Below are 27360 nucleotides of genomic sequence, written 5' to 3' on the forward strand. Positions count from 1 at the left end.
TTCTTGATACTTGAGCTTGAGTTGACTGAACTGTTTTCCTTGTATTGCTATGCCCACTTGTCGATGATGTGGTAGAACTCAGATTAGTATGTGGCTGGGTATCTGAATCAAGTGTCTCAGACTCTGATTGTGAAGGCTGATGGTCTGGATCAGCAATACTATCTTGGTCATGGTTGTTGTCAGTGTCAATAACACTGTATGGTTGAACAACTGCCACTGGAGTTGCTGGTGGTCATAAGTCACACTATACTTCTCCACATTAGCACTTTCAATACTTTTAGAAACATCAGAGACAGAGTTTGGCATGTAAGCACTTTCACAAATGTTTGGCACAGCCTGGCACGACTTCACAGTGCTATCAGAAGTGACAGATACAGGGTTCAACACTATAGTGTCTTCAGGAGGGCTGGATACAAGGTTTGACTTGACAAGGCTTTCAGAACCACAGGATAGATGGTTAGGCATGACAGTACCTTCAGGAACATTGGATACAGGGCGTGACTTGACAAAGCTTTCAGGAATACTGGGTGCAAGGTTTGGCATAACATTGCCATCAGGAATGCTGGATTCAAGGTTTGACTTGACAAGGCTTTCAGACCCACCAGATACAGGGTTTGACTTGACAGTACCTTCAGGAACGTTGGATACAGGTTGTGACTTGACAAAGCTTTCAGGAATGTTTGATTCAGGACCAGACTTGACCCTAATGTTTTTAGGAATGCTGAATACAGAATTTGATGCAAGGCTCTTTTCATGGGTGCCAACTCCAGGTTCTGACTTAGCACTGCTTTTGCACGACTGAGTAGGTGGTCTGATATGACACTGCTTTTAGGCTGCAGAGATACAGGGTTTGATTGAATTGGTATCATACCGGTAGTAATGTCAGTAACTCTTTTGGCAGAAACCCTTGGAATAACAGCAGGCATGCACTGCTTCATTTTCATAGTTGGATGTGGCGCATCACTTGTAAGGCCTGTATCTATTCTGATAGGTGTAGATGACATATTAGCTGCCAAGGAGTCCATGCCACCTTGTCTGCCCAGAGAGACTTCAGAACTCTGCAGAAAGAATGAATTAGGGACCGTGGATAATTAAAACACGTGCACTGGAAACGCAACTTCTGTGTTAAGGGGGGGAGGGGGTTTGGCTGTATTTCGATTACAGTGCGCAAAAATCGCACTAAAAGTTTTCATGTCGCAACATCTCGCTACACGTTTTATGTATCATAAAATATCGCGCTATATTGTTTGGCATGGACCAGGCCAGGCCAGTACGGCACTGGCCCTACACCAGCATTCCTTTGACATACATGTCAATCAGTGCACGAGTAAAATAACATAACAATCATTTTGGATACACTGTTTCAATTCATTGTATTGGTAGCATCATTATTGAGTTGGCGCTGAACAGAGATTGGTTTTAGAGGAGTTATTGGGGGCGGGGGGTATACGTGATTTCATAGCGACGTAATTACCAATTGTTCATATGCAGATACAGAATGAGGCTTGTTGGATTTTCGCACTTCCAAACTTTCGTTTAGGGGAGGGGGGGGGAGGTTTGAGGCCAAACGCACTCAGTTTCGTTTACCGTGCACGTGTATTAATTATCCACGGCCCCTTATGAGGTCAGCTTACGAAATTATAATGTTCACATGCCCTGACTGAAGGGGATGGATTATTTTCAATCTTCCTAGTATTAGTAACTACTTGAAATGAATTGAAATTTCCAGATGTCAACTTAACTCTTTTCCTGCCAGACAGTGTCAATTCCCCATCAGCCAAGTTAGTAAAAATACCGCATTTATACGGTGTCGCTCAAATTTGATCAGAATTGGTACATACCAGAGATCAACAATAAGTGTTGTTTCTATCTGTTCAGTGCAGGAAAATTATACGTTGATGTTATGACAATTTCTGCACAGTACAACCAGAAAAAACACAAAAAATATTTAAACCAGAAAAACAAGAATGACAAAAGTAAATAAGGTCTGAACTTTAGGTACTGAAGGTCAACTTTAGCAACATGCATAGCAGAGAATCTTTCAACCATGCCAGGATGTACAAAAATAGACATCCATGGTTTCAGCAGATCTGTTAATATGTCACAGTTCATAAACAATGACAGGAAATGACCAATTAGCTGTTTCAGTTACTGCTACCACTCCAAAGATAATAGGTACCCTGCATACAAATAGGTTAAAAGTCAAAATCCTCTTCTTCAGATGTGTGGGCTGATTCAGTTACTGCAACCACTCCTGCACATTTGCAGGATTTCCCTTTTTCTTACCTCATTTGCACATTTTTGACACTGACGTGTTCATTTGAACAAATTCACATCTCAACCCCTGCATCTACCTGTACACCAAATACTGAGATGGTAGCTTGGTGGTATGGGAGCCTTTGTGTGTGACGGACATACATCCGAACATACATACCCACATACATACATACATACAGACATATAGACACCACCGACTCATCATATAAGCTCTTTTTGGTATTTATATATAAAACCAAATATGAGCTAAAAAGCGGTATTGAGCCAAAACATGACGTATTTTACCCACTTGGCTTGGTCTGTTATAGCATCTTTTGTCAAAAAAAATCAAGTTTACAGTATTTATCGTTTCAACAGCTTTCAAATATACAGTATTATGTTAAAATACACCATATGGAATATGTTGTGTTTCATTAATTTTAACTATCTTGACTTGGTGGTGAAATATGGACTTCGCAGCAAAAGGGTTAATGTATAATGGCAGCTTCTTAAATATAAATACAATGCCAATTATGGTACAAAGCCAATGGGAAATTGGCTGGGGGGCTTTCCTTATTGTTTTCTACTGTTTGGAAATAGGACAAGAATAAACTGTAAAGTAGTGCTATTCAGCAGAAGTATCAAATGATAGGCTGTTTGTTTGACAGAGACTAGAAATGGCACTATATATCAGGCCTGCAAATCCAAACAACTTAAAAACTGCCAGTGAAGTTGAAGAGTAAAAGTAACAGCTCTAAAAGGCTGTTTTGGCATATTTGAAACTTTTTGGATAAGTATCAGGGTTTTTTTGCACATTTTTTACTATTGTGGTCAGTTTAGTTTGGCATATGCAATGACTCACAGTAGTAATAGACACAACAGGTTTTGTGACAGTGGCTTTTTTGATTAAACATATTTCAATTTTTATGACATTCATACCTAATATGAATTCAAAGAGATTCATTTTTCATTATCAAATTCCACTTTTTCACAAAAAAGATCATGTTAACCCTTTTAATGCTGTAATTTTTTCCACCAAAATTTTACTGCAACATTTTACTGATTTTCTTGATATTTTCTGTAATTTTTTATAATTTTGGACTAAATGGACATATTTCATTGGCTACACTTTTTTATCAAAATTTTACGAAACACCTGGGAAAAATTTAATGGGCTATATTTTATAAAAGCGATAAAAACTGACCTTGGCGCTCAAAGGGTTAATATAGGATGAGTCTTGCCTCAAAAAAATTATTTTGAAAATGCTGTCCATCTTCAAATGATTCAGTTAGTTTTAAAATGATATACATAATATATTTAATGCATTGTGAATCACTTTCTCAAGTTAAAGGAGAAGTTCACCAAGGCTGATTTTCACATATGTGCCAGCTTTGGGGTCGGTTATTCAAGAAATGCCACTTTTGCCATTTATAACTTGTGGTTTTTAACAACACCTGCCCCAAATAGTAGCGTAAGTTGCACTCTACGGTTTCACCAATTCATGGATTTTGATTCATTGGAAAAAGTGTCAAGCTTAGTGCTTTCATCATGTGATATGGCAGAGACCATTTTCCGATGGACATTGTTCATCATTCACATACACGCCAGATTGTACGTATATTTGTGCATGAATGAAGGAACAATGGCATACCCATGGTCCCTGACGTATCATATGATGAAAGCACCAAGCTTGGTGCTTTTTTCCCAGGAATCAATATCCATGAAGTTGACGAAGCCCTAGAATGCAACTTCTGCCACTACGGTATTTGCAGAGTTAATTCTAGGACAAACCATTGCGCAATTTGCGCAATGAAATCTCAAATGGCCCTCATTTCAGCATTTGATGGGCCACTGAGGGTGCAACATTTTCTGAATGGTTCGGTCACACAGAGTTCACCCGCTCCCTATACATTCGCTCAGTGAAGTTGGGCTCCCGTAAAGTTATCACCTCAGTCATAGAGTGACAGGTCCTGGCCCATTGTCCTTTGTAATTTCAATACCCAACGCAGCATATAAGGTGGTGCATAGGAAGCTGGGTGAAAGGACAGCTGTATGGGCAATGGTGCATTGGAGCCGTGTTCATGTGCCATGGCCGATGAATATAACAACAGTGTAGCTGCCACATAATAACGAAAGGCTAGTTGCCACTCAAATTTTTAACGCCAGTAGTTGATGAACCCCTGATTTTGACAAAGATGGTGGGGCAGGCCCTTTAAATTGAAGCACCTGTGACGTCTACCATCCATGCAAACGTTGAACACTGCAAGAAAAGTATCCATGCAGGTCCAGATGATCATTTAGAACAGCAACATTTTTGGTCGGACAAATCTTATTTTCCATAGTAGCCAGCTCTATGCATGGAACAACACCACTTTGTAAAACCCTTTGGTCAGAAACATTGTTCATAATTTGCTTATACATACAAGTTATGTTTAAAAGTTGATGTATCGATCACTACATATTAAAATATTTTGTGTTTAGATTACAAGGGTTATTCTCTTGTGCTGTATCAGTGTATTAGTAATTGTCAATGCATGCAAACTGAGGGCCTCTCTCAAAGAAATCCTACCGATACGTTAAGCTATGATCGTCACCACAGCCAAAATCACAGTCCTCAGCAATTTGTACAGTTGTTCAAGTCCGGCATATATATCAATAATTCAGTTATGTAACCGACTGAATAAAAAAAAATAGGTTAGTTTGCTGTTGTTGCCATTGTTGGGACTAGCTGTTGCGTACGTACGGGAGAAAACATTGCAGTGGGGTTTCGTTGCAAGGGGCGCAATCGCAATCTCTTTTCTTCTCCTTTTCTTGACTTGATAGACTATAGAATTTTCTGCAGAAATTCAAGGGTTTTACATGTGTGGTGATGATGGCCCCCAATTTTCTAAAATGGCCCCCTTGGGACAGGAGTTGGGGTCCACAGCTAGTGACCCCCTGTTTATGTCATTGTTTGTTCACTCTCTCACAAATACGCACAACGTGGTGTGAATGTGAATGATGAACAATGCCATATTCATCAGAAAATGGTCTCTGCCATATCACGTGCCCATAAATCAAAATCAGAAAAGTTGATGAAGCCCTAGAATGCAACTTCCGGTATTATTTCTTGGCCGTTTTTGTTAAAAATATGCGAGTTATGAACAGCAAAAGTGGTGTATATTGAATAACTGGCCCAAAAGCTAACACATAATGTAAAAATCAGCTTTGATGAACTTCTCCACTAAAAGGGAGGAAAGTGCTCGATTTAAATAATTTAATATTGTTCCATCAAGTACATTGATTAAACTTTTTATAGACACAGGTATCATTTGTACAACTTTCAAGATGATTATTGGCCATACCATACAGAATAGACATAAATACACGAACCGCATAGAGGTCAAGAACGGAGTATCAAATTGGATACTATCAGCAAGTTCACTATCTGTTTATTATGTTGAACAAATTTGATGATTTCAACCTGAGCTAGCAAAGGAGGATGAAATTCGGGCCCAACTAATGCAGAGATTAAAACAAGTGCAGGAAGTGAGGAGACGTGTGGAAGCTGCCAGAATTTTGGCTCTTAGCAAAACACAAAAGAAAGGCGTCAGACAGGCGTGCATGACTCATGATGGATCATTAACCAGTGTGGTGACCCTGTTAATGGCCTGTAGGCACACAATGTGTATTAAATGTGTAAGAAGACCTATAATGAACAGATACCAGATTCAATCTGTAGACTTGGCCAGAAAGGAAAATTGTTCTAATTGTCAAAATTGGTAAGCATATATCTAATAGCTTGGGGGTGGGGGTGGGGTAGGTACCCAGCAATACAGTGGAGAAGTTCACCAAGGCTGATTTTTACATACTGGAGGTCATCTTCTATAGCAATGGCACTAGCAGATCCTACATACATTTGAAAATGTCAATAAAAAAAATCAGCCAGAGAAGGCTTGACAAATAGAAAAGGTGGGAGAGTGGGGAAATAATAATGTACGAAGGATCTCGTAAAAAAATAATGCTACCTCATCAGTCTCTACCTCGTCAATCTTCCAGACCCCCCTCATAATCAAATGTTCCACCCCTTCCTATCAACCATGTTAGAGCTACAATGGGCCAGATGGCAAGAAACCTAAACCTTGGGATTTCCCCACAGGTCGGTGCTATTATTCGAAGTTACACAGCACTTAGCACGCAAGTTAGTTACTGATAGTGAAATGCCTTCCACTCTGGTGGGGTGTGATTATGGCATCTGGAATTATCCTGGATCCAAATTTCTCATCAGTTCTTGTGTTTTACATGAAAAAGTTGCAAACATTGGTCTGCAATGAATTAATTAACCTGAAGCTTTCATCCATGGATCAGATTTTACTGCCAATTGATACCAAACATGACAAAATTATGTCCACAGCCTTCAAAACTGTCTAACAACATATCCAGGGTCGGCATAGGTCATTTAAGGTCACAGACTGAGAAAAAGTCAAGTTTGGGGTTTCCTGACACTTCGAAGATCTGTGGCTGGAGGATACTCCCTACGCTACCCTCCTCTTACAAGTTGGTCTTTCATATGCAGTGGACAGATGAAAGAAATTTAGTCATGCCTACAGCCGTTTCTGGTTGCTAAAATGTCACATTTATGCCATTCATGGCCTTCATGACCACAAGCCCACAAGTGCAGGGGTGAGCAGATAAGTTTTTGAGTCCCTAGCCCATTTATAGGCTAGTATCCCTAAATAATCACTAGCCATCGAGCACTTTTGTGGAGTGACTGCGACTCACCCAGCCTCAGTATATGAAGGTCATGGTTTCACTATGTGCTGTCCAAGTGCATAACGTGAGAAAAAATTGCCATTGACATAAAATTTTTGCCTAAATTAACAAAAGTGATGAACCAAAAATATAAGATACCGATAATCTCTTTACAGTGCAATGCATGCATGGGAGGGGTACATGACTATCGGGAAGATGTACAAATTAATTACGCTTGATAACATTACCTTTTGATGAAAGAAAGCAACAAAGAATACCAAAACGATGTTCTCTATTTCATTTGATGCCGATTGATTTTGCTACTCGTCTAATTTTGCTAACCAATCGACTAGTTAGGCACCAAAAGTACTTGCCTGGCGGTAAAAATGCTATATACATGAGCTTGGAATAGTTATTGGAGCTACCAAAAGCTCCAATGGCAAGTGGATTCGCTGCGCGAGGTTAAAGGGTGATACCAACAAAGAAGAGAACGTCCTCTCAAGAAACTTTCTAGGGCCTGCCCTTACTGTATGTTCAGTACAATTCTAAGTTCTTCCTAAGACTTTCTCACCGCCTTGTGATACAAAGAACTTCAAATTCACGATCGTTGCTTGGAAGGGCTATTGTTTCACTGTGCATAGCATACTTCAGGTAATTACAATGTTTGTCTGCCTGTTGTTGACATTACCAGGTACAGCCAACTAAGTTGTTTGTGCAAAAAGGTGTTTGTGTGAAGTTTTTCAGAGGGCGGGCAAATTTCAAAACTAATCAGTGGGCGGGGAGGAAATTTTTGACAGTGGGTACCAGAAAATACGTAGAGGGAGGGAAAAGCCGTGGTTGATGATAGAACTTGACGGGAGTTAGTGTCTATCAACTCATGGGGGAGCAATGTTCCAAGGTGCACTGCTAACTGCTGGCACGGTTTTGTGTTGATCTGGGTTGCCTAGTGGGCATCCAGTTGGAAAGGGGAGTTTCGATAGTGGGAAGAGGGCAGTGGGGAGCTTGAACTGTTGTGGAGGGAGCGGAGTGGGCAGACCATAGATACTGGAGGGCAGTAGGCATCGAAATTCAGTGGGAAGGCACATTTTCGTGTGTGCCAGTGGGGAGGCAGTTATGAACAGCTCTACTTTCCCCTCCAAATTTTAGGTCAAGGTCAAAAATAAGTAAATTGGTATATCAGCCTTCAAAACCTATTTTGTGATGATTTTGCGAAATTCATTAAGTTTACCAGTTGGTGGTACCTGCATTACAGGAAATAGGCGGAGTCATGTGATATGTACTTCGTTGGCTGCATGGGTGTAACATAGACCTCAAAACTGCCGATAAATTTTTGGCGAAATCTGATTTGTGGCAACAAAATTCTGTTGCCCGACAGGAATCTTACAGACTGCGTCCAATCGTAAGAGGAGGGAGCGTAAAGAGTGCCCCCGCAACACTTTCAGCAGAAGATTTATCTAATAACATCCCTCAGGATTTTTATAACAGATTAAAAAGCTATCAGACAAGTAGGTTTTGAGAACAAGTTTTCTTGACCAAATTGGACAAAATTGTCATAAAAATACAAATTTACATATTTCAGGATAATTTCATATTGGATATGAGTCATATAGTGTTAATTATGGCCAACTAAGATGTGTCATAATGACTAAAGAAGATAACTTTGTAGGGACAAAACAAAATGACATTGCGTCCAATGTCGCAATGCCGCAGGCTGGATGAAACACTCAAGTTCATCTGCCAACCTAAATTTGCAAATTTTATTTCACCATACACAACAGCACAAAATAGACAGGCACTGACAGCATACTATGCATAAGCTGCTAAGTAAGTGTGAAATCAGATGAGCAGTTTCTATCACGAGAAAAAGATCAAACAGCCACAAATAGTACACTATTAGTATATACTGCCTTTAGTGTCATCTTTAACTATCCGTTGTTAGCATACGTACCAGCTACATTATCTAACACCGTAGGTGAAGTGGTTTCTTAAATCTGCAGTTGACTTCTGAAAGATCAGATACTGCTTAAATGAAGTTCAGAAAGTCATTACTAAGCCAACTGGCTACAAGAATGTTGAGTGTTAATGTGGACAGTACAGATGAAAACTGTAAACAAGGTCTAACTGTGCCAATTATAACAGATTCAATAAGACTTCCATTTCAATTTTTCTTTTACTGCCATATCATTAAAATGATGTGTTATTCATACCTCGATTACTATACACACGCAATGAAAGCAAAAGCAATGTATATCCTTACAAGTTACTGTACAAAGGCCACAAAAGCAGAAACAATATCTTCTTACCGGTAACTCAGGGTTTCCGAAAGAGTTCTTTTTCATTATGTCACCACTTCTACTGGGTTCATCACTCATGTTTTCGACACAGGCAGAAAGTTGATCACTGGCTTGACAAGCATCTTTATGTACCTGGAAATTAACATGATCTAGATGTTACTGATAAGAGTTATATATTTCTTGAAGAAAAGACATTAATGACAAAATGAGGCCATCTGATGACAATAAGAATAGGTGCCTGGGATTGGAGCCAATTCTCAGCAAATAAGCAGTGACTGTGTCAAGGTCAGTCACATTCCAGTGAGTACAGGATAGTCACATGCCAGAAAAAGACACTAAGGGAAGTATATACTAATCAGGCAAAGATTAGATATGAAGTGTAGAGTCAATATACTGTGTTTTGGAAAAGACCTAGTAATATGAAAATATAAATTATCCCGAAGATAAAAACAGAACACTAAATGTCTGGTTCTTTAACAACATATTTAGAGAGACATTCTGCGAGTGAGGCGATAAAACTGCAATAAATTACTTGCACCCTGTAGTATTGATGGCAACCTTGCTCAAGCATAAAAACATATTAGGACTTCACATTTCTTATTGCAGAAATTCTTTCAATTTGTAAAAACGATCTGTTATTTAACATGACATATTGCTCATTGTTTCATTCTATTATTTTATAGTCAGATTTCAATCAGATCAATACGTATCTGAAGCACGGTCTACGAAATACTCTGTAGTGATTTCAGAGATACATCACTAAATCAAGACAGATCATTAAATATGAAATGAGCAGATAAATAACATGACACTCGTGGTACCATAACACTGTGAAGATTGCCATCTGTAGAAAGTTTCATAAAATTTGATGCAGTATAGGTTATCATATCAATATCTCCATGGGAAACAATGGTCTGAAAACTTGAAACCTTTGATTACTTTATCAAAATTCAAGCATTACATATATATGTCGTCACTGATAAGAGAGACTTTGCCAGGACAACTATGGTGAATGTGTCAAAGGTTTTTTACAGGTAGTGACTGCAGATCAAAGGAAAAAGACATTAAGGTGTAGCCTTGCCAATTTTAACGATTATTTTGAATATTTACAAAAAAATGGAAACGTCTCAAGACAATTTACTACTCCACTGTGAAATGTCTGATGAGAGCAACCTTTAGAACTGATATCAGAGTATACAGTTTACAGCAAAGAGATTAATAGAATCTCACACCCCCAAGGACCTGGATCAGATTTCTCACACGAGTTGGGGATATTTTGTCTCACACGAGCCGCAGGCAAGTGTGAGACAAAATATCCCCAACGAGTGTGAGAAATCTGATCCCAGGTCCTTGGTGTGTGAGATTCTTTTTCTCACATGACCACAAAATGCGTTAAATTCACATTGGACACGTACAATATTATCAAAAATCGTGACAACTCTGTTGTCTGCCACTGTACTTTGACCTGCTTACTTTGTAATTCTAGTCCGTGTGTTACTCGTCGTGCCATTGGATAACATTTTGCGCGTGGAACGAAACAGACTGTTAATCATCCAATCAGAGCTCGTGTAATATTTACTGCAGAGTGTGGGACGGTTTCTGAGAGTGTGGGATCGACTCTTCCCACACTGTCGATCCCGCACTCCCAGAGGCCAGGAATGTGAGAAAAGAACTTTCTCAGTCTGTCTTTTGTTGCTGGACCCTCAACGAGTAGTTTGACAATTTCAGGCATAAATAAAGTGGAACAGTACCTTTCTCCAAGGTAAATCTAATCCTCTTCCATACACTATTTCTTCATTCAAGTCTATATCTCTCTGTGCAAAAAGGCACAGATGAACAGCATCAGATTCATCACACACTTTCTTCATCACAGAGTTTGGTTTGATGTCTCCATCATTAACGTATCGAGCCACATTCTCTATTTTCGTTGCATCGATTCTAAACATGACAAGGGAACATGCATGTCAATTACAAAACATGTAGCTGGAATGAAGTATCTACAAAAAGATTTACTTGACCATAATTCCTCCAAAAAATTAGGGTAAGCTAGTTGTTAACATTTTTACATTTTTTGGTAAAAAACTGGTAAATTTTAGAACTTCACAGATAATAATTGAAAATACACAATCATACATCAGCAATTACTGGACTAAGTGGGTAACTAATCTGATTCTTTTTGTGCACCTTGCAATGGCCCATATACTGCACTACAATTCAGTAGTGTAGCAGCATTTCATGCTGACTTAGCAACGTGTACAGTTTTAAGGGAGGCAAAACACGGCAAATTTTATCCAAACTTTTTGCATTTAAAATGTCAGGCTAAACCTCCCTCCATGTTTCCCCTTTAACTTGGCAATTTGAACATCATGGCTGAAGTTCAAACATCCTGCACATATGGACATTTCAGCATAACCAAACTCTACCGGTACTTAAATCATAGTTTTTACTTTGCAAACAGTGGTTGAGCATCAATGGATCCAAAGCAATAGGCTTTGATTGCCTCCTAAATACAAAGAAGTGTATGAACTTTATAATTTTCAGAACTGTAGTTGAAGAAGGTAAAAGTTGGGCATTCACAGGATATGAACTTTATATGCTCTCTCTTTTTAGTAGATTGTTGAAATGACGTAATTTCTAATCGTCTCTAGAAAAAGGAAATCTTTGGGCCTCATTTGTGTTATACACTGGTGGAGATGCATACCAATTGCTGTAAAAGCATTAATTTTTCCTGGGATTAATTTTCCTATTTTGGTGTTTGGGGCACATTCACTGGTTTTATTTTTATTGATGATTTGACAGTGAAAACAATGAGTTCTAATTGTAATTTAATATTTTCACAGTGATTTAATTTACCGGATTTCATCAATCAGTGAAAACAGCAAAATAAAAGCCCAGCGAAACATAAATGCTACTACGCTATATACCATTGTGTAACACACTTGTAGAGATATACATGAATATTAATTAGTGTGCCCTTGAACATAAACAGTGTTATACATTAGGAGAGATGTATGCAGAGTGCACCTATGTTATACACTAGTAGATATGCCCTTGTACACGTGTAGAGATGTATGCGTAGTGTACCCTTGTGTTATACTCTACTAGATATATACGGTATGCATAGAGTGCCATTGTGTTATACACTGGTAGAGTGTACCCTTGAGTTATACACTAGTTAGTACATATACATGCAAAGTGTGCCCCTGTGTATTAAGTGGCATTCTCACTGCAATGTCTTTGATGGCCCCAATCTCCACACAGAGATTGAAGCGCAGTGGGGCAGCAGCGCGGCGTGGATAATTCGAACCCAGCTAGACGAGTCGTTGACCGCGCGCCCTCACCAATCTCTGCTGCAGGCAAATTTAAATATTCCAAACTCGGACTTCTTTCAGTCCTGCGCGCGCCCAACTGGCAAAATAAACGTGGCAGAAATAGTAAACGGATAGGAGCAATCCAGCTAGAGATCGCACTTTCCGCACACTGGTAAAATAATACATTAATACACTAATAAAAATAATACATTATCTGCTAAAACTTTGGCAATCGCGTCTGCAAAGCTGACAGCTGTTGGGACATACATTTTGAATCATCAATTTACATCCCTGTAACCTAGAGCAAGGTCTATGTTTTGCAAGTGTTCACGGAATCGAGGATCGATATTGAAACTAGTGTACTATTCATTTAACTAATTTTTTTGTTCCAAGTATTATATATAAAAAAGACAGAAAATGTATATCACGGAAAACGCGCAATACCTATGGCAGAGATTAGTGTGGCTACTGCTGAGACTCCCTAGCTAGGTTATAATTTTCCACACCGCTATAATCTCTGTCCGGAGATTGCGATTGCCCAGCACCGCCCATGATCTTAAATAATGTGACAACAGTTCCAAACGCCTCTGGGCCAGTGTTAATTTTGGATGGAGTCAAGGGTGGACCTAAGTCTGAAGTCAGACTTAACTTCCATGTTCGCAATGTGAATGCATGGAAATTAGCAACATCAAAAAACGCCCAAATCCGGTGACTTTTGGGCATATTTTGAAGCCTTTGTTCAGTTGTCATTGAGTTTACATGACAGACGTGTCCTACACAGCCGGATGAGGTATATAATTGTACCACAGAGGAAGTAGAGCTTTTGCTTGCCATATGGCAAAAAGAGAAATTGATGAACAGCACTTCCAGACTGGGAGACAATGCAGTTTCTTGAACAGAAACAGAAAGACTTGCCCCATGACGCCTGGCTTTGCTCAGCAGTGGAGTCACTGGTTGGCCAAAAAACGACTCTGTGGGCCAAGGTGTTCACCCACGATCTACGCAACAGCCAACCATTAGCTGACAGTCTGCTGATGTTAGTTCTTCAGTTTATTATATATGTTTTGATACTGATATACCCTTAGACTTGGAGCAAGTAGCAGACAAAGCAGCAGCCAAGCCCTGGGATACTCCCATAAAAAGGGTGTACGGGCATGTGACCCCCAAATGGGTCACTTTTTCAAAAAAATCCCTAAACAAATTTGTAATTCTTTTGTTTTGTATTTCATTTTACGCCAATGTCACGTATGAGTACCCAGCTAAACAAATTTAATAAACACTATGGATCAATTTTTCTTCCTTAAAACCTTAAACATGGGTTTATAACAAAACAAAGCTAGGTGCTGTTCTTTAGGGAAACCTTCAAATGCAACAGAAATAAGAAAATGTCAAGAAATTGTTGAGCAAAATCCCTAAACAAGAAGTCATATTTTTGAAATATTCATGATAGATATTTTCAAATTGGGTGGCACATATCCATATGAAAATATAAAGAGTACACCCCTCACCCACACCAAGGCAATGTTACCGAAAAATTAAAACCATGAAGGCAAAATTCAAAGATAAAGTCAACCACCATATCAGAAGCAGTCTGGGAAGGAAGACCATGTCATTCTGTGATGAACTTTGTGAAATCCTGGGCAATCAACCAGCCATAAATCCATAAAGCCATTTTCATTCTGTGCTGCCTAACATAACCGTAGCAGGCATTTAGGTCACTGTCAGTTTATAAAACAAGGTATTTGCAAAGCCTCAACACAGACCCTGCAATGTCCAAGAAACTCACAGCGAGAACAAGACTATACACTGGTAGAGAGTGTATATCCTTGTGTTATAAACTACCGGTAGTAGAGATGTATGCAGTGTGCCCTTGTGTTATCCACAAGTATAGTAGATTTGCATATACAGTGTGTGATAGTTTTATACACCACCAGTAGTAGAGATGTATGCATAGTGTGCCCATGTGTTATACACTGGTAGAGAGTGTATACTCTTACGTTATACACCAGTACAGATGTATGCATAGTGTGCCCTTAAAATAAACAAGTAGATATTTATGCATAGTGTGCCCATGTGTTACAACTAGTAGAGATGTATGTATAGTGTGCCCTTGGGTTGTACACTGGTACAGAGTGTATACTCTTGTGTTTAATACACTAGTAGAGATGTATGCATAGTGTGCCCTTGTCAGGGAAAGACACTAATGGTTGCCCGATCGCTTGGGCAAGTGAACCGCTGATACCACTTGCCCAACGGGACAAGTGAAAAAATAATTACCTAGAAATCAAATCTACGAAAGTGATTTTCTGGTATGGGAACACAGACTTAAACAACAAATAATAATCATTTTATTTCATTGTGAGCATAAACATAAGGTTTTTCATAAAATTGCATGATAATACTGTACGCTGATTTTGAAAGCTGTTTTAGCTGGTTAAGCATATGTCCGCAATTTCCCTCACTGGACAAGGTTACGGTGTTAAACAGTACATCTGTACCATCGAAAAGGAGACACACATGGGTGTTTTGTGTCTTTTCTGAATGTTTATAACACCACAAAAATAAAGTCAGCAAAAAAATCAGCAACCAAAAAGTGACTTTTTACGAAAACATACTTGTCAATGTTAAGTTCAGTGAGTGGCATTGCAGAAAAACTGAAATGAAAGTCATGAGAAAGTTTTGGTGTCAACGGGTCCAGTCTTTGACAATGAACACCGACTTATTTCTCAGGTCAATCAGCCAAAAGTTACTTGTCCATGGCAATCAACCTCTCTGTTTGTGAATTTTCCTGTTCTAAAATGACTGTCAAGAAGCAGTTGGAGCGAATTTGACAGCTTTCAAAATACACCGCAAACACAGACACCTTAAGTTGTTGGTTTAAGCTCCACTGAGTCTGCACATGATCATTAAAAAGACCACCTAGGTCATTAGGAAAACATGTGAGATTAGTTTCGTGCAATGGTAATCCAAACTTTACAGTGGTGAGGGATGATATAAACACAGTAAAAACATGACAAAGAACTTCTTTGTCATGGTGTGCTTGACTGAGATTTTCATACTACATCATGAAGTTTCATGATAGTTTTTGAAATAATAAAGTGTGAAATGAAAAATCAATGTTTTTCGCGTTTTTCAAACCACGTAAATTTTACTTGGCAAGTGGTTTTTCAATTCAGGCAAGTGAATTTAACCCCCCACTTGCTTCAGACAAGTGGATAAAAAATAAGTGTCTTTCCCTGCTTGTGTTACAAACTAGTAGAGATGTATGCATAGTGTGCCCTTGTGTTATACACTGGTAGAGTGTGTATACTCTTGCGTTATACACCAGTAGAGATGTACGCATAGTGTGCCCTTAAAATAAACAAGTAGATATTTATGCATAGTGTGCCCATGTGTTACAACTAGTAGAGATGTATGCATAGTGTGCCCGTGTGTTACAACTAGTAGAGATCAATGTCCCTCCACAAAACGGTCAAGAAGCGCCACTACTTTCTTTTGTTATAGTCCAGGTTTCAACAGTCTGTTGATTTACTGATGGGGATAATCCCTGATTATTATGCGCGTGGCGAAAGGTGTTAACAGTTACGTGTATAAAATAATCGTAAGCAGAAGCTTAATTCTCCCAAAATGCATTCTGATTATTGTATGCGCATGCGTCTAAAAGGTCAAAGCTTATTTACATCTGCGTCTTCTGAAAGAAATCACGTGGAGTGACGCAGCGTGAGTGACATTATGTACAAGTTCGGAGACGATTTCGTCAATTTTGACGACTCCCATGTTGATTGGAACATTTGGAAGATGAAATCCATGACAGAGAGTTGGGCGCCCAGGCATGGGGAGGTTGTGTCATCAAACATATCGACACTTGTAGGGTTTCTAGGTTCTATAAATTTGGCGGTCTGAGAATTCGAAAGGTCGACAAAATCAAACATTGTGTTTGGCAGTAACATGCGTTTATAGGAAAGAACAGAGTCCGTAATGAACATGACTGCCTACTTTTGAGACGACTGAACGATCAATAGGACGCACTTGACACCTCTGAACGATCGATAAAGGAGAAAAAAAGGGGGAAAAAACATTGCACTATTACCATAACGCCAACTCTCAATGGGTCGACGCACGGCCGACAGGAGCACCTTGCAAAAACAAGGTCATCGTGAGAGTTCCTTGATTTTGTGCATTGAATTTTGTTGAGAACGATTAAAATTTCAAATCGAATTCTCAAAGTTTGGAACTGAGGAATTATCATGTTAAATCGATATCAAAAGAGAGTTAAGGAGGACATTTCAGGATTTTCCTTTGTAATGCAGATACGACTCGTCGATCCCAAGCGACGCCATTTGTTTTCAGTTGAAAATACAAACGCGGCAAACAAGACAAGTTTTCTTGTCCAATTAGGTTTCAAAATACGAACACAACAGGATTCCCAATTTTTTCGAAGTCTTTGCCTTGTTAGGAGGTGCATGACTTACTTTTTTGATGAAAGGTGAAAAAACAAACGGGAGAGTAAAATTCACAGTGTTTCCGAAATGCATGGCGTCAGTCAAGATCACCTCATGGCTGAACTCAGCCGTAAAATACTATCCAAGATTTCTCGATAGTGACCAAGATCTTTAAGAAACTGTTTTACTTATCTTCTCACGTAGATAGAAAAGTCTTCAAATACATGCGAAATAGTGCAGAAAGATGAAAATAAAGTAGATTGATTGACTGAATATCATAGGATACCGGAGCGGGACCGTATCACAAGACGCTGCTGAAACAAGACGCTTACTTGTCTATGACGTTATTCGCTTCCTCCGTCCACCGCAACGTGGACTGTTGCAACTGTGTAGGTGATTAGCACCTTTGAACAAAAGCGCTTCTTGACCGTTTTGTGGAGGGATCGTGTAGAGATGTATGCATAGTGTGCCCTTGTGTTATACACTGGTAGAGAGTGTAACTCTTGCGTTATACACCAGTAGAGATGTATACGCATAGTGTGCCCTTAAAATAAACAAGTAGATATTTACGCATAGTGTGCCCATGTGTTACAACTAGTAGAGATGTATGCATAGTGTGCCCTTGTCTTATCAACAAGTAGATTTGCACATACATGTACAGTGTGCAATTGTGTAACTTATACACAACACTAGTGGAGATGATGCATGCATACATGCAGAGCATACCTCAGCATACCAGGAAAATACAAATGTTATATGAATCATACTATATTACAAAAGAGACTTAAAGCAAAACTGGATGCAAAAGGAATGCAGCTTGCATAAACATGATGGTTATCTTACTTGAATATAACAGGTTAAAAGCTAGACAGAAAGCTACCTAGAAAATGCACTGATGAAGGAATATTTCTGATGCATTTTCATGTTTCATGAACAATGCATATCTACTGAATTCTGTTTCAACAATTTAAGCAAATTTTGGTTGTAGTATACACACAAAGTTGATTGAACCTTTCGCCAATGGAGATTGGTAGTCCACGCGACCCACTGCAGTCCATGAGATTCAAAATTATGGGTTTAACAAACCTTAGGAAACTGCATACTTAAAGGCCAGGGACTTGATCACTGGGATTAAGTTGTTTTAGTCTATAAGAGGATTATGGAGTGTCAGAGCCTTTTGTTTTCCATTGAAATTGTAATCTAATAAGTAGATTCCCTGTGAGAAAATCTGATGCCGGCACAGGCCTTTAATTTCAAAGATGTCTAACTAATCGATTCAAAAAAGGGGAAACTAATCACAAACAACTATGACTGGCAGTGAAAAACAATCCACATTCCTATCTGATGAAATAAACTTCCATGAGTTAGAAAAATTAACAAAAAAAGAAATCTATACTTACACCATACATTTTCCTTTATCTTTAAAGAAATACATGTAAGATATGGCTCCTGTTTGATCATATAGAGTTTCCCGTTCAGTTGCTTCCGTTTGAGATAGTCTTTCTCCGGAATACCACATAAGATAGTCCCCCTTTTTAAATTTCTTTGCTGCAAATACACCTTTCCCTGAAGGATAATGTCATACAGTGTATGTACAGAGACTAGTATAAATCTTGCAACAATAGGTAAAGTCACTCAGAAATTAGGAGACAAGTAATGCTTCATTATTGATCCATATAACACAATACAAGTAAATGTATTGGTAAAAGCACAACATTTTGCATGACAAACACAGCACAATGATCAGAGTACCAACAAGATAACATTTGGAATTGACACTTGCTTGACAAGACATTCCCATTTAAATTACTTCGAGTATAACTTTATCCTTGAGGGATTATTACCTTCAAGAATTGTCAAATTCCATTCAGCAATTTTGTGGGTACTAATTATGATAAAAAAAATGTGTACAAAGAAACAGAGACAGAAAAGAAGTATAAAATCTGCAACTCCTTGCTTTCTAATGCACCAGATGCTAAAAACGCCTCTACCGTACATGTCCTAGTATACATACCAAATATGATTTTATTTTTGAGAACTTTAAAATCAGGGATCATGCCACCTGATGATCTGTAAAAAGTTATTGCATTGAGGACATTGGAGAATATACCATTTCTGAAAATATTTTTAAATTTGTTTTTTTGTTTCTACACAATGAAGTGTGAAAATCAGAAGTATGGGTTTTTCATTACATTATCAACTTTTGATTAACTTATGGCAAGATATCTCTTGTTCTATCAAATTCATCAGCAATCTGAGAATGGTTTCAAAACAATTCATAGTCTCCGTCATCTGGCAAAAGAATCACCACCACCTGTTCATCCAATGCTGAGTTGTACTCTTTTGAAGTTGAATGCAAATTCTGTCCATATGATACATACTTTTTGCTTTGATTTGAATTGGATACATCATTCTTGAGTTATTGTTGCAATGCAAAGATAGATATACACTGTGAGACAGACATCAGTATGACACAAGCTCCCATGTGTGAACACTAACTTAAACCTGTCAAATATGTCACTTTGTAAGGAAGGTAAACTTACAAAAATATTCTATGGATATTTAAAAGGTCTTATATTATAATATCTTAGTGAGGAAAATTGCATGTAGACAATGATCTTTATCTCACCTTTCACACTGTCAATAAATCTAATTTCAAAACGGTCATCCTGTGGGATGTCTTTGCCTTCTGTGACACATTTCCTAGCTTCAGTCTCAGGTGATACTGCAGTGGATGGAGAGTTTCTCCTCTTCCTTGTCTGAAAGAAAGTTGGCATATGCTTGCAAGCTTGAATTCATATCTGTGAAACAATTACTGCTACTTATTTTTTTACCCACTTGAAAAACTTTGACAGCTCCAACTAAAGGTTTATAGTGGTAACTGGTGAGAATTTTGCATAATGTTTACAAATCAACATGCCTTGAAAGTAGGAAAAATCAAATTTACAAATCAAAAAGTTACAGCAACTAGATCATTATTTCCTGCACTTCCATTCGGTAAACAATTCTTTCATGCAAAGTTAGGAAGGCATGGTTTTCATTTGTTAATCTTTAAACCCGTTAACAAAATTTATTTCAAGCACTGTGTATTACTCAATCACTGCCATCATACACATCCATATGGCCGCACAATTGTCAACAAATTGAAAGTACCTTTGCAAACTATGAAAACATGAGTTTGATGAGCTTCTTGAGAAGTTTTTTCAAGGTTTACACCCAATTTTTAAAAATCCTGATTCCAATAAGGTAGCAAGATTGATCACATCTTCATTAGTCACCATCAAATACATTTGCAAGTAACCAATACGCAAAATTTTGAGTTTATTTACCATGTGGAAGAAATTAAGATTTCACTAAATTCAAATGGCTACTTATTCTTGCAACTGATCGAACTGCCATTTGCGCTAGATTTTAGAAAAATTGGTTTGATGTGCATATACTGGGTACACAATGTTACACATCAACTTATTTGTTTTTTAGACAGTAAGTTTGAAAGGAGTTTAAGAAACACAATATGGTCACAAGGTCCCACGATTCAGCACAATTGCATTTCAACACAGTTAGGGGCTTGTGGTCAGTTAGTCACATACAATTGAGTTGATTTACCTCATAAAAAAATTAATTTTAAGATTTGTTACTAAATCTTATATGGTTACAATTGGTCATGGGACTAATTTGAATATCAAGGGTTAGGTGCACAAGGGGCCATGGATAATTAAAACACACACGCATGGTAAAGGAAACTTCTCTGTTTAGGGGGAGGGGGTTTTTCTGTATTTTGATTACAGTGTGCAAAAATCGCACTAGAAGTTTTAGTATTGCAACATCTCTCTACACGTTTTTATGTATTGCAAAATATCGCTATATTGTTTGGCATGTACCAGGCGCTACACCATATATCCTTTTGACATACATGTGAATCAGCTAGTGCATGAGTAAAATAATGTTACAATCACTTTGGATACACAATTTCATTTCATTCGATTGGTTTTGTCATTGTTGAGCTGGCACTGAACAGAGATTATGTTGGGCGGTTGGTAGCGTAATTACAGACCGTTGGTATGCAGATAGAGAATGAGGCTTGGTTGGATTTTCACACTTCCAAACTTTCATTTAGGGGAGGTGGGGAGGAGGTTGAGGCCAAATGCAATTACAGCGTTCTCACCGGGCCGCGATTCCGCGACATTCTCGCGTATTTTTCTGTTTTGTCGCGGATTTCTTGGGCGTGCGCGCCAATAGTGGCGCGCCTTTGAAATTATAAACTTTTGTGGTGCCAGCCGTACGGCCGGCCGGCCGTATCATACAGCCAATACTTTTCACCATGGACGTAAATGATTGACGCGAGTATTGCACTTCCTGGTTGAAACCGAGGCAATCTGGAGGCAATACCCGTCAGAGGGCATACTTAAGCCACAGTCACTTGTGATTCGATACATGATGGCCGATGTGTGGATTCATTATTACGTATACCACACAGCGGCCGTCGTGTATTGAACCACACGAGACTGTGGTAATCTGACGCACTTGACGTGTTCGCCTTGCATGCATATCGGTACATGTCCACGGAATTCGCGGAAGCTGGAGGCGTCATGAGCACGATAAATTTTTTCATAGGCTACGACAACAATAATCCGAACTACGAAAACACAAGAATGTAAAGCTTGTATATGCCTAAGGAATTACATGAACATTTTTCGAAAACAACGAACTCGAAGCTGGTAGCATTATACTGTGAGTTCCGCATGGCAACCAAGGTCTTGACGGGAACGACGTTATAGTGTTTGTGCCGTTGAGATTCAGTGAATTTTGTTCTCGAAAATAACGCAACTTTGTCTGAGATAATTTTTAGGTCTTTGCTATGTTTGGAATCATGTATAAACTTCGCGGGAGATCCGTGTTGTGTGATGTTATCAGGCATTTGCTCTCCGTTCCTCGCCCACGCGACCTGGTACCCACGACTGGAAATGATCGACAACTGGCCCACTGCCGATTGATAATATTATTCCAAAAGTAGTTCCGAGGTTTAAATGTGGAATAGTTGGAGGAAAGTTCTCTTATTATGCAAAAAATTATCAATTCTTGGCTTGCGCATGTGATAAGTATATTATTCCAGGCGAACTTATACGTGAGAACATGGACGTCTTTTTTCCATGCTTCAATCAATTGACAAAATTTGTAGCCTTGGCTGGCGACCAAAATTTCACGTCAAAAGTTTATGATTGTTTACAAACATCATAGGGATATGTTTCCTGACCTAAATAAATGCTGACGTGGCCTGTTCCTTCTGCTGGTTGTGAAAAGGATTAGTGCGAAAAAAAGTAACTAATGACAGGAATCAACTGGGAGCTGAACGGCTGGACACTCTAGCAACTACTGTTATTGTAGAGGACCCCGAAATGGACTTTCACACTGGAAAGAACGAAAGTCCCATAGACTTTTCATTAAAAGGCACTGATATTCAATATCAGTTGATATGTTCACCGAATGTTTACAAAAAAGTTGTTAAGTTGAATGAGTTGTTGAGTCCTTTATTTTTTCCATGCACAGAATAAGGTTCGTATTTGCAGTTTGACTTTTTTAACATATTTATATATTGTCTCACAAAAATCATCCATTGTCCCGCTTTTTTTTGGTCAGCGGGACAAAATGTCCCACAAATTTTTTTTCTGGTGAGAACACTGCAATTAGTTTCATTTACCGTGCTCATGTTTTAATTATCCATGGCCCCTACATGTAACTATGATTGCCAATCACTGTGCATTGTTTCAGAAGAATTGGTGCAATGGCTACAGAGTTCTAGAAAGGCTAAAAAATAGGTGAAGTGAGAATAAAAATCCAGTACAGTCATTGTTTATGCCAGGTCAAGTGACTACCTTCACTTAAAAATTCAAGGGTTGTCCCTTGCCCAAAACACTATGCTACATTTGAGATTACAGTATGTCAAGTGATTTTTGAGTTTTAAGTCCACAAAAAAGAGGGATGGAAGGAAAAACTTGAATATACACATGTACAAGAGGAGCGAGCCTAAAACTGTTGGCTTGGATGCCTAAATAAGCAATGACATCTCATGTGTAGAGCATAATACTTGGCCATATACACATTTTGAACTAAAGAGGGTGCATCGAAAGACCCAAGAGCTGCCACTATGTAAACCATAATTTGCTCTCCTTTTGTATGGCTATTCTTTGAATTCTACACTTACTAAATAGAGAATACACTTTGAAAGAGTGTAGTACATACTCATTTCTCTCAGCATACAATTAACATTTTCTCCATAATGTTACATTTCCTGCCATGATCAACAACTGGCTTTACAACAGAGAAAATAAAGATTTAAACTACAAAATCATGAATATGGAGTGTCATTGTTTCTTGAAAGATTATGATGAGGAGGTGATCCACATCCATCAGTTTTACACTTTTTCAGGTATGTGACCATTTTATGAGAACAGCAGCTGTATATCTTGTCAAAACTTTTTACCCAGTCCAAATCAGTGAGCAATAATGCTTCCAACCATGTCCTTCAGTAAGCACGTTTATATGAACTAACTTTTATTTGAGATAAAATTACCAAAATAATGCAAAAATTGCACTTCTTGAGGCTTAAGCTGGCTTAAAATACCTAACACAGACATACATGATTGGTGAATATGAATCTGACTAAAAAATTGTCACAGTTTTTGTGAAGAAATACTTTGGATTAATCTTGATGGGTACATATTGCGAGCAGAGTGTGCTTACCCATTCCAAACATGTGGTACCACCACCACTAACTAGCGTCAGCAACTTTTTGTTCTTTGTTTGTTTTTGTATTGTTTCTTGAACCTTGTGATTTGCTTGCCATGTATGACGATGCTTGCTGGAATTGATATGATGTAATATTAACCTGCCTGTGAGTTTTTGTACTAAGAAAATAAAGGCCTTCCTCAAATACTGAATTACCCCTATGCAAGGAACTCTATGAGGAATCAAAAGATCCATGTGTGTATTACTTTTGCCTGTATATGTATAGACAAAACTGGACAGACCAGGTACTTACCTCTGTATACAACAACCCTTTCCCTACTGGATCTGTCTGCTTACGAGGCATTTTCCTCGTGTACCTGAAACATACGTGAATGGAAATTAACTAACACAAGATTGTCATGATTCAACAAGCCACAAAAAACAATCAATATCAAATGTGATCTGGAAATATCATTTCAAATAGTACAGTTCCCCAAGTTTACTATAATTTCCGAAAGATTTAACTGCCTATAACACCAGCTGGCTGTATCTTTGCCCCTGGTGTTTCCTGTTCAGTCTAGTAGATTTGGTTTTACTATTAGGTTATCAGTCTGCACCATAACTCTTTCTTTCCATTACCATTGCATTATGGGTAATCTAGGCCAAAAAAAATGCCATTCTCTAAGAGATTCATCAAACAGTTAAAAAACCCCATCTCAAACAACTTAGCATTTTAAACACTACTTAGCAATGCTCTATGATCTTTCTAACAATGATGTTGTGGCCCTAACACGAAGAGTACTATCAAAGTCACACTGGACAAAATTGGAAATTTTTATTGCTATGACCCCTCCTTTGAACTCTAACCCTAAATGTAAAACAATGCTATTTTTTGTAAATACAGAACTTCTAAACTGTGTACTTTTCTATCCAAACAATGAAATGTCAAAATATGTCTTCACTAACCATCACTAGCTTTAATTTTGATTTGATCAGCAACAATGCAAAGGTAGTAGAATGGCCGGAGTCTTCAAGGATTTTAAGGATTTTGAGACAAAACACTGACCAGTGGATCAGTGTACCGGTAGCTTGAAACCAGGAAGTAGAATTCTTTTGAATAGCATTTTATGATTGAAACAAGGCCATCTGTTGCCACGTTCACACGGATTTACTGGCGTGTCAACAGCAGGATCTGTTAAACACTATTTCCGGGATGGAGTAATAGTTTTGCAAGCTTGTACTTTTTTGTCCAATACCAACATAATTACGTGTATCATCAACAGTGTGTCACACGGTTACCGTAATCATCATCTAACACAATTTGAATGAACTTTGTGAAGGTACATTAGTGGTTTATAGACACTGTAAATGCATGAGCCTTTTCTGTTCAGACTGTACACAATGAAATATCATCAGAACAAATCGGTGTCAAATCCTTCCTGTCACCATGGCCACCACATGTGCACATCTAGACTTAATATTTTCGTCGACCTCATGAATCCCTTGGCTGCATGCGGTACAGAGCTGACATGTCCGCAACTTGGGTTCATCATTCAAATTGACAGCAGCTTTATTTCAATGTAAAACAGTGGCAACTTTGAAAATGCAATAATCTAAAGCCAATGACTGAATTCTTTCGTATGATTTCAGTAATTTTCAGAAAACAGCAATGACTGCTCGACAAGCTCGCATTTTGGACCGTCCCCAACTAACACATAGCAAACAAAGTTGAGAAACATGTGGACCAAATCTGGCGATGTTCGTTAAATTCTTATATTAATTCTATCCACAACCACATAATACTACGCGTTGCCATTTTCATAGACTTGCATCGTTAAAATTATTCTCAAATGGAGAGCTACCTTTCTCCCCCCCCCCCCCCCCGATTTCCTTTTCACACTAAAATCAAACAAAGACTCTGCTTGCCCAAAAGATCGGTTAACTGTTGCCGGTTGTATACCAGATACTTTCTGGCAAATGATACTGTCATACACAGAAGACGTCGCTTTGAACACATGATAGAGGGACAGTGCTGTAAATAACCTATCAGATAAGTGTTTCAGTGTCATTGAGAATGGTTTGACCTTTGGCAGAGTTCATTTTACCCACATAAAGTGTCATGCTTTGTGTTGAAGTGACAATTTTATATTTCATTGATGCTCGCTCAAAATTTTCGCTCAATTCCACAAAGAGGTGAGACAAAGGGGCTGAGTGAAGCCGACGACGTGACTTTAGAATTGGCCTATTGATATTCTTACTTAGGTAAGGGGGACAGTTCAGAGGGACACAGACTCATAAATAGTTGGGAAAACGTGCCATTTTCCCTTACGATGCAACCCGGGAACTTCGATGTCCCATTAATTTCTTTGATCTGAAAAGTGATTTTACCATATTGAACGACCCTGCATTATACACTCTGAAATCAGTGAAGGGGGTTATACTTGGAAGAGTGTAGTACTGAGGCGAAAGACTCGCTGAGAGGTCACAGATTTACTGCAATGCCGTTATGCAACAGAACATGATAGAAACATGGAGGTAGTAGGAGAAGTGACCGGACGTGCATATTTCGTATGTCGCCAGTCGATGGCTGTTCTGTTCAGTCTGTTCAGCTGTCTGAGCCCCCAGTATATACATTGAGTGAATCAATGGCCAGCTTTAGCGCGAACACTGGACTGACTGTCCTCAAATTTCAAATGGTCGCACATAAGGAACCGCGGTTTCCAAGACTAAATTTGGAATCGAACTTACAGCTTAGCGACCTCCGTGTAAACAACTTCCAGAAAATCATGGAAATATCCATTCCAAGCTGTCGTCGTGGCGTTGGTGTTGCCCAACTCATTTGCAAAATGCACAAAGGGGGCAAGGCATTGCCCCCCGGGCCCCGGGTATTGCCCAGGGCCCAAGACTCTCCAGCTTCTACGAGCTCATTTAGTGACTTTAGACTCAATATTAATGCGCGCTACGGCCAGCGCCAGGCGAGTGGGCTTGAGAAAGTAAAAAGTAGTCCAAAGCTAACGCTGCTAGCTATTGATTGGAAGGTGGTTTACTATTTTTAAAGAAATGTTGTTTCATATAAATGGACACGAGGACTTAATAAAATATTATTGCTCTTGGTTCGTCCATTGCTGAGCTGCTCAGGCGGCTCGACCGCGGACCATCCGAGAACTTGCGGTTTTTTACATCATTTTTGCACCCGGGCCACAAACGCTGTGAAAACTGGTAATATTAAATTTCGGATTTTAACCACCAAACCAAAATTCAAAGTTTCAACATATATGAATGACAAACGTTTTAGTTCTGCCGCCCCCCCCCCCAACACACAAATTTTTGTACCATATTCTCTCTTCCTACTGACGTCACGCTACTCTCAAATGCGCAAGCATATGCTTGTGGGCCGTATCACACTCCGACGTCTTCGACAGTCGCTCGTGTAGAAATCGGATCGGTGGCATGTCGTGTTGGGCCATGGGGTATGGCGCGTAATGCATGCAAAGGGCAAAACCATTCTAGATGAGGTATTGAGAATGGGCATTTACAACACTTTCCCGTAACTGCGACATAAGGTTTTTCCCGCTAATTCCGGAGTATTTTTCTCTCCGT

At 38.9% G+C, this 27360-nt stretch overlaps 1 protein-coding gene and 1 long non-coding RNA gene across 2 annotated transcripts in view; both read right to left on the bottom strand.

Moving 5' to 3' along the window:
- The window catches only part of LOC139129767 (uncharacterized), a 462294-nt gene that overhangs the window by 413211 nt on the left and 21723 nt on the right, over window positions 1-27360 (bottom strand). The window lies entirely within an intron of this gene.
- Window positions 237-26692, bottom strand: LOC139129746 (uncharacterized). The gene is made up of 7 exons (XM_070695430.1): window positions 26509-26692; window positions 24074-24137; window positions 19664-19793; window positions 18435-18600; window positions 11033-11219; window positions 9291-9413; window positions 237-1058 (listed from the first exon to the last, which is right to left on the bottom strand). The coding sequence occupies exons 2-7, from the start codon at window positions 24122-24124 to the stop codon at window positions 387-389; spliced, it is 1329 nt and encodes a 442-aa protein (XP_070551531.1). The 5' UTR covers window positions 24125-24137; window positions 26509-26692; the 3' UTR covers window positions 237-386.

Source organism: Ptychodera flava, chromosome 3 (genome assembly GCF_041260155.1).
Source record: "Ptychodera flava strain L36383 chromosome 3, AS_Pfla_20210202, whole genome shotgun sequence".
Taxonomy (NCBI): Eukaryota; Metazoa; Hemichordata; class Enteropneusta; family Ptychoderidae; genus Ptychodera; species Ptychodera flava.

Coding starts and splice junctions, on each gene's coding strand:
- LOC139129746 (XM_070695430.1), bottom strand. CDS start 24,124: ATGCCTCGTAAGCAGACAGATCCAGTAGGGAAAGGGTTGTTGTATACA. Junction 19,794..24,073: donor AAGGGTTGTTGTATACAGAG/GTAAGTACCTGG, acceptor ACTTTCTTTCAG/ACAAGGAAGAGGAGAAACTC. Junction 11,220..18,434: donor GATAAAGGAAAATGTATGGT/GTAAGTATAGAT, acceptor TGTCATGTTTAG/AATCGATGCAACGAAAATAG.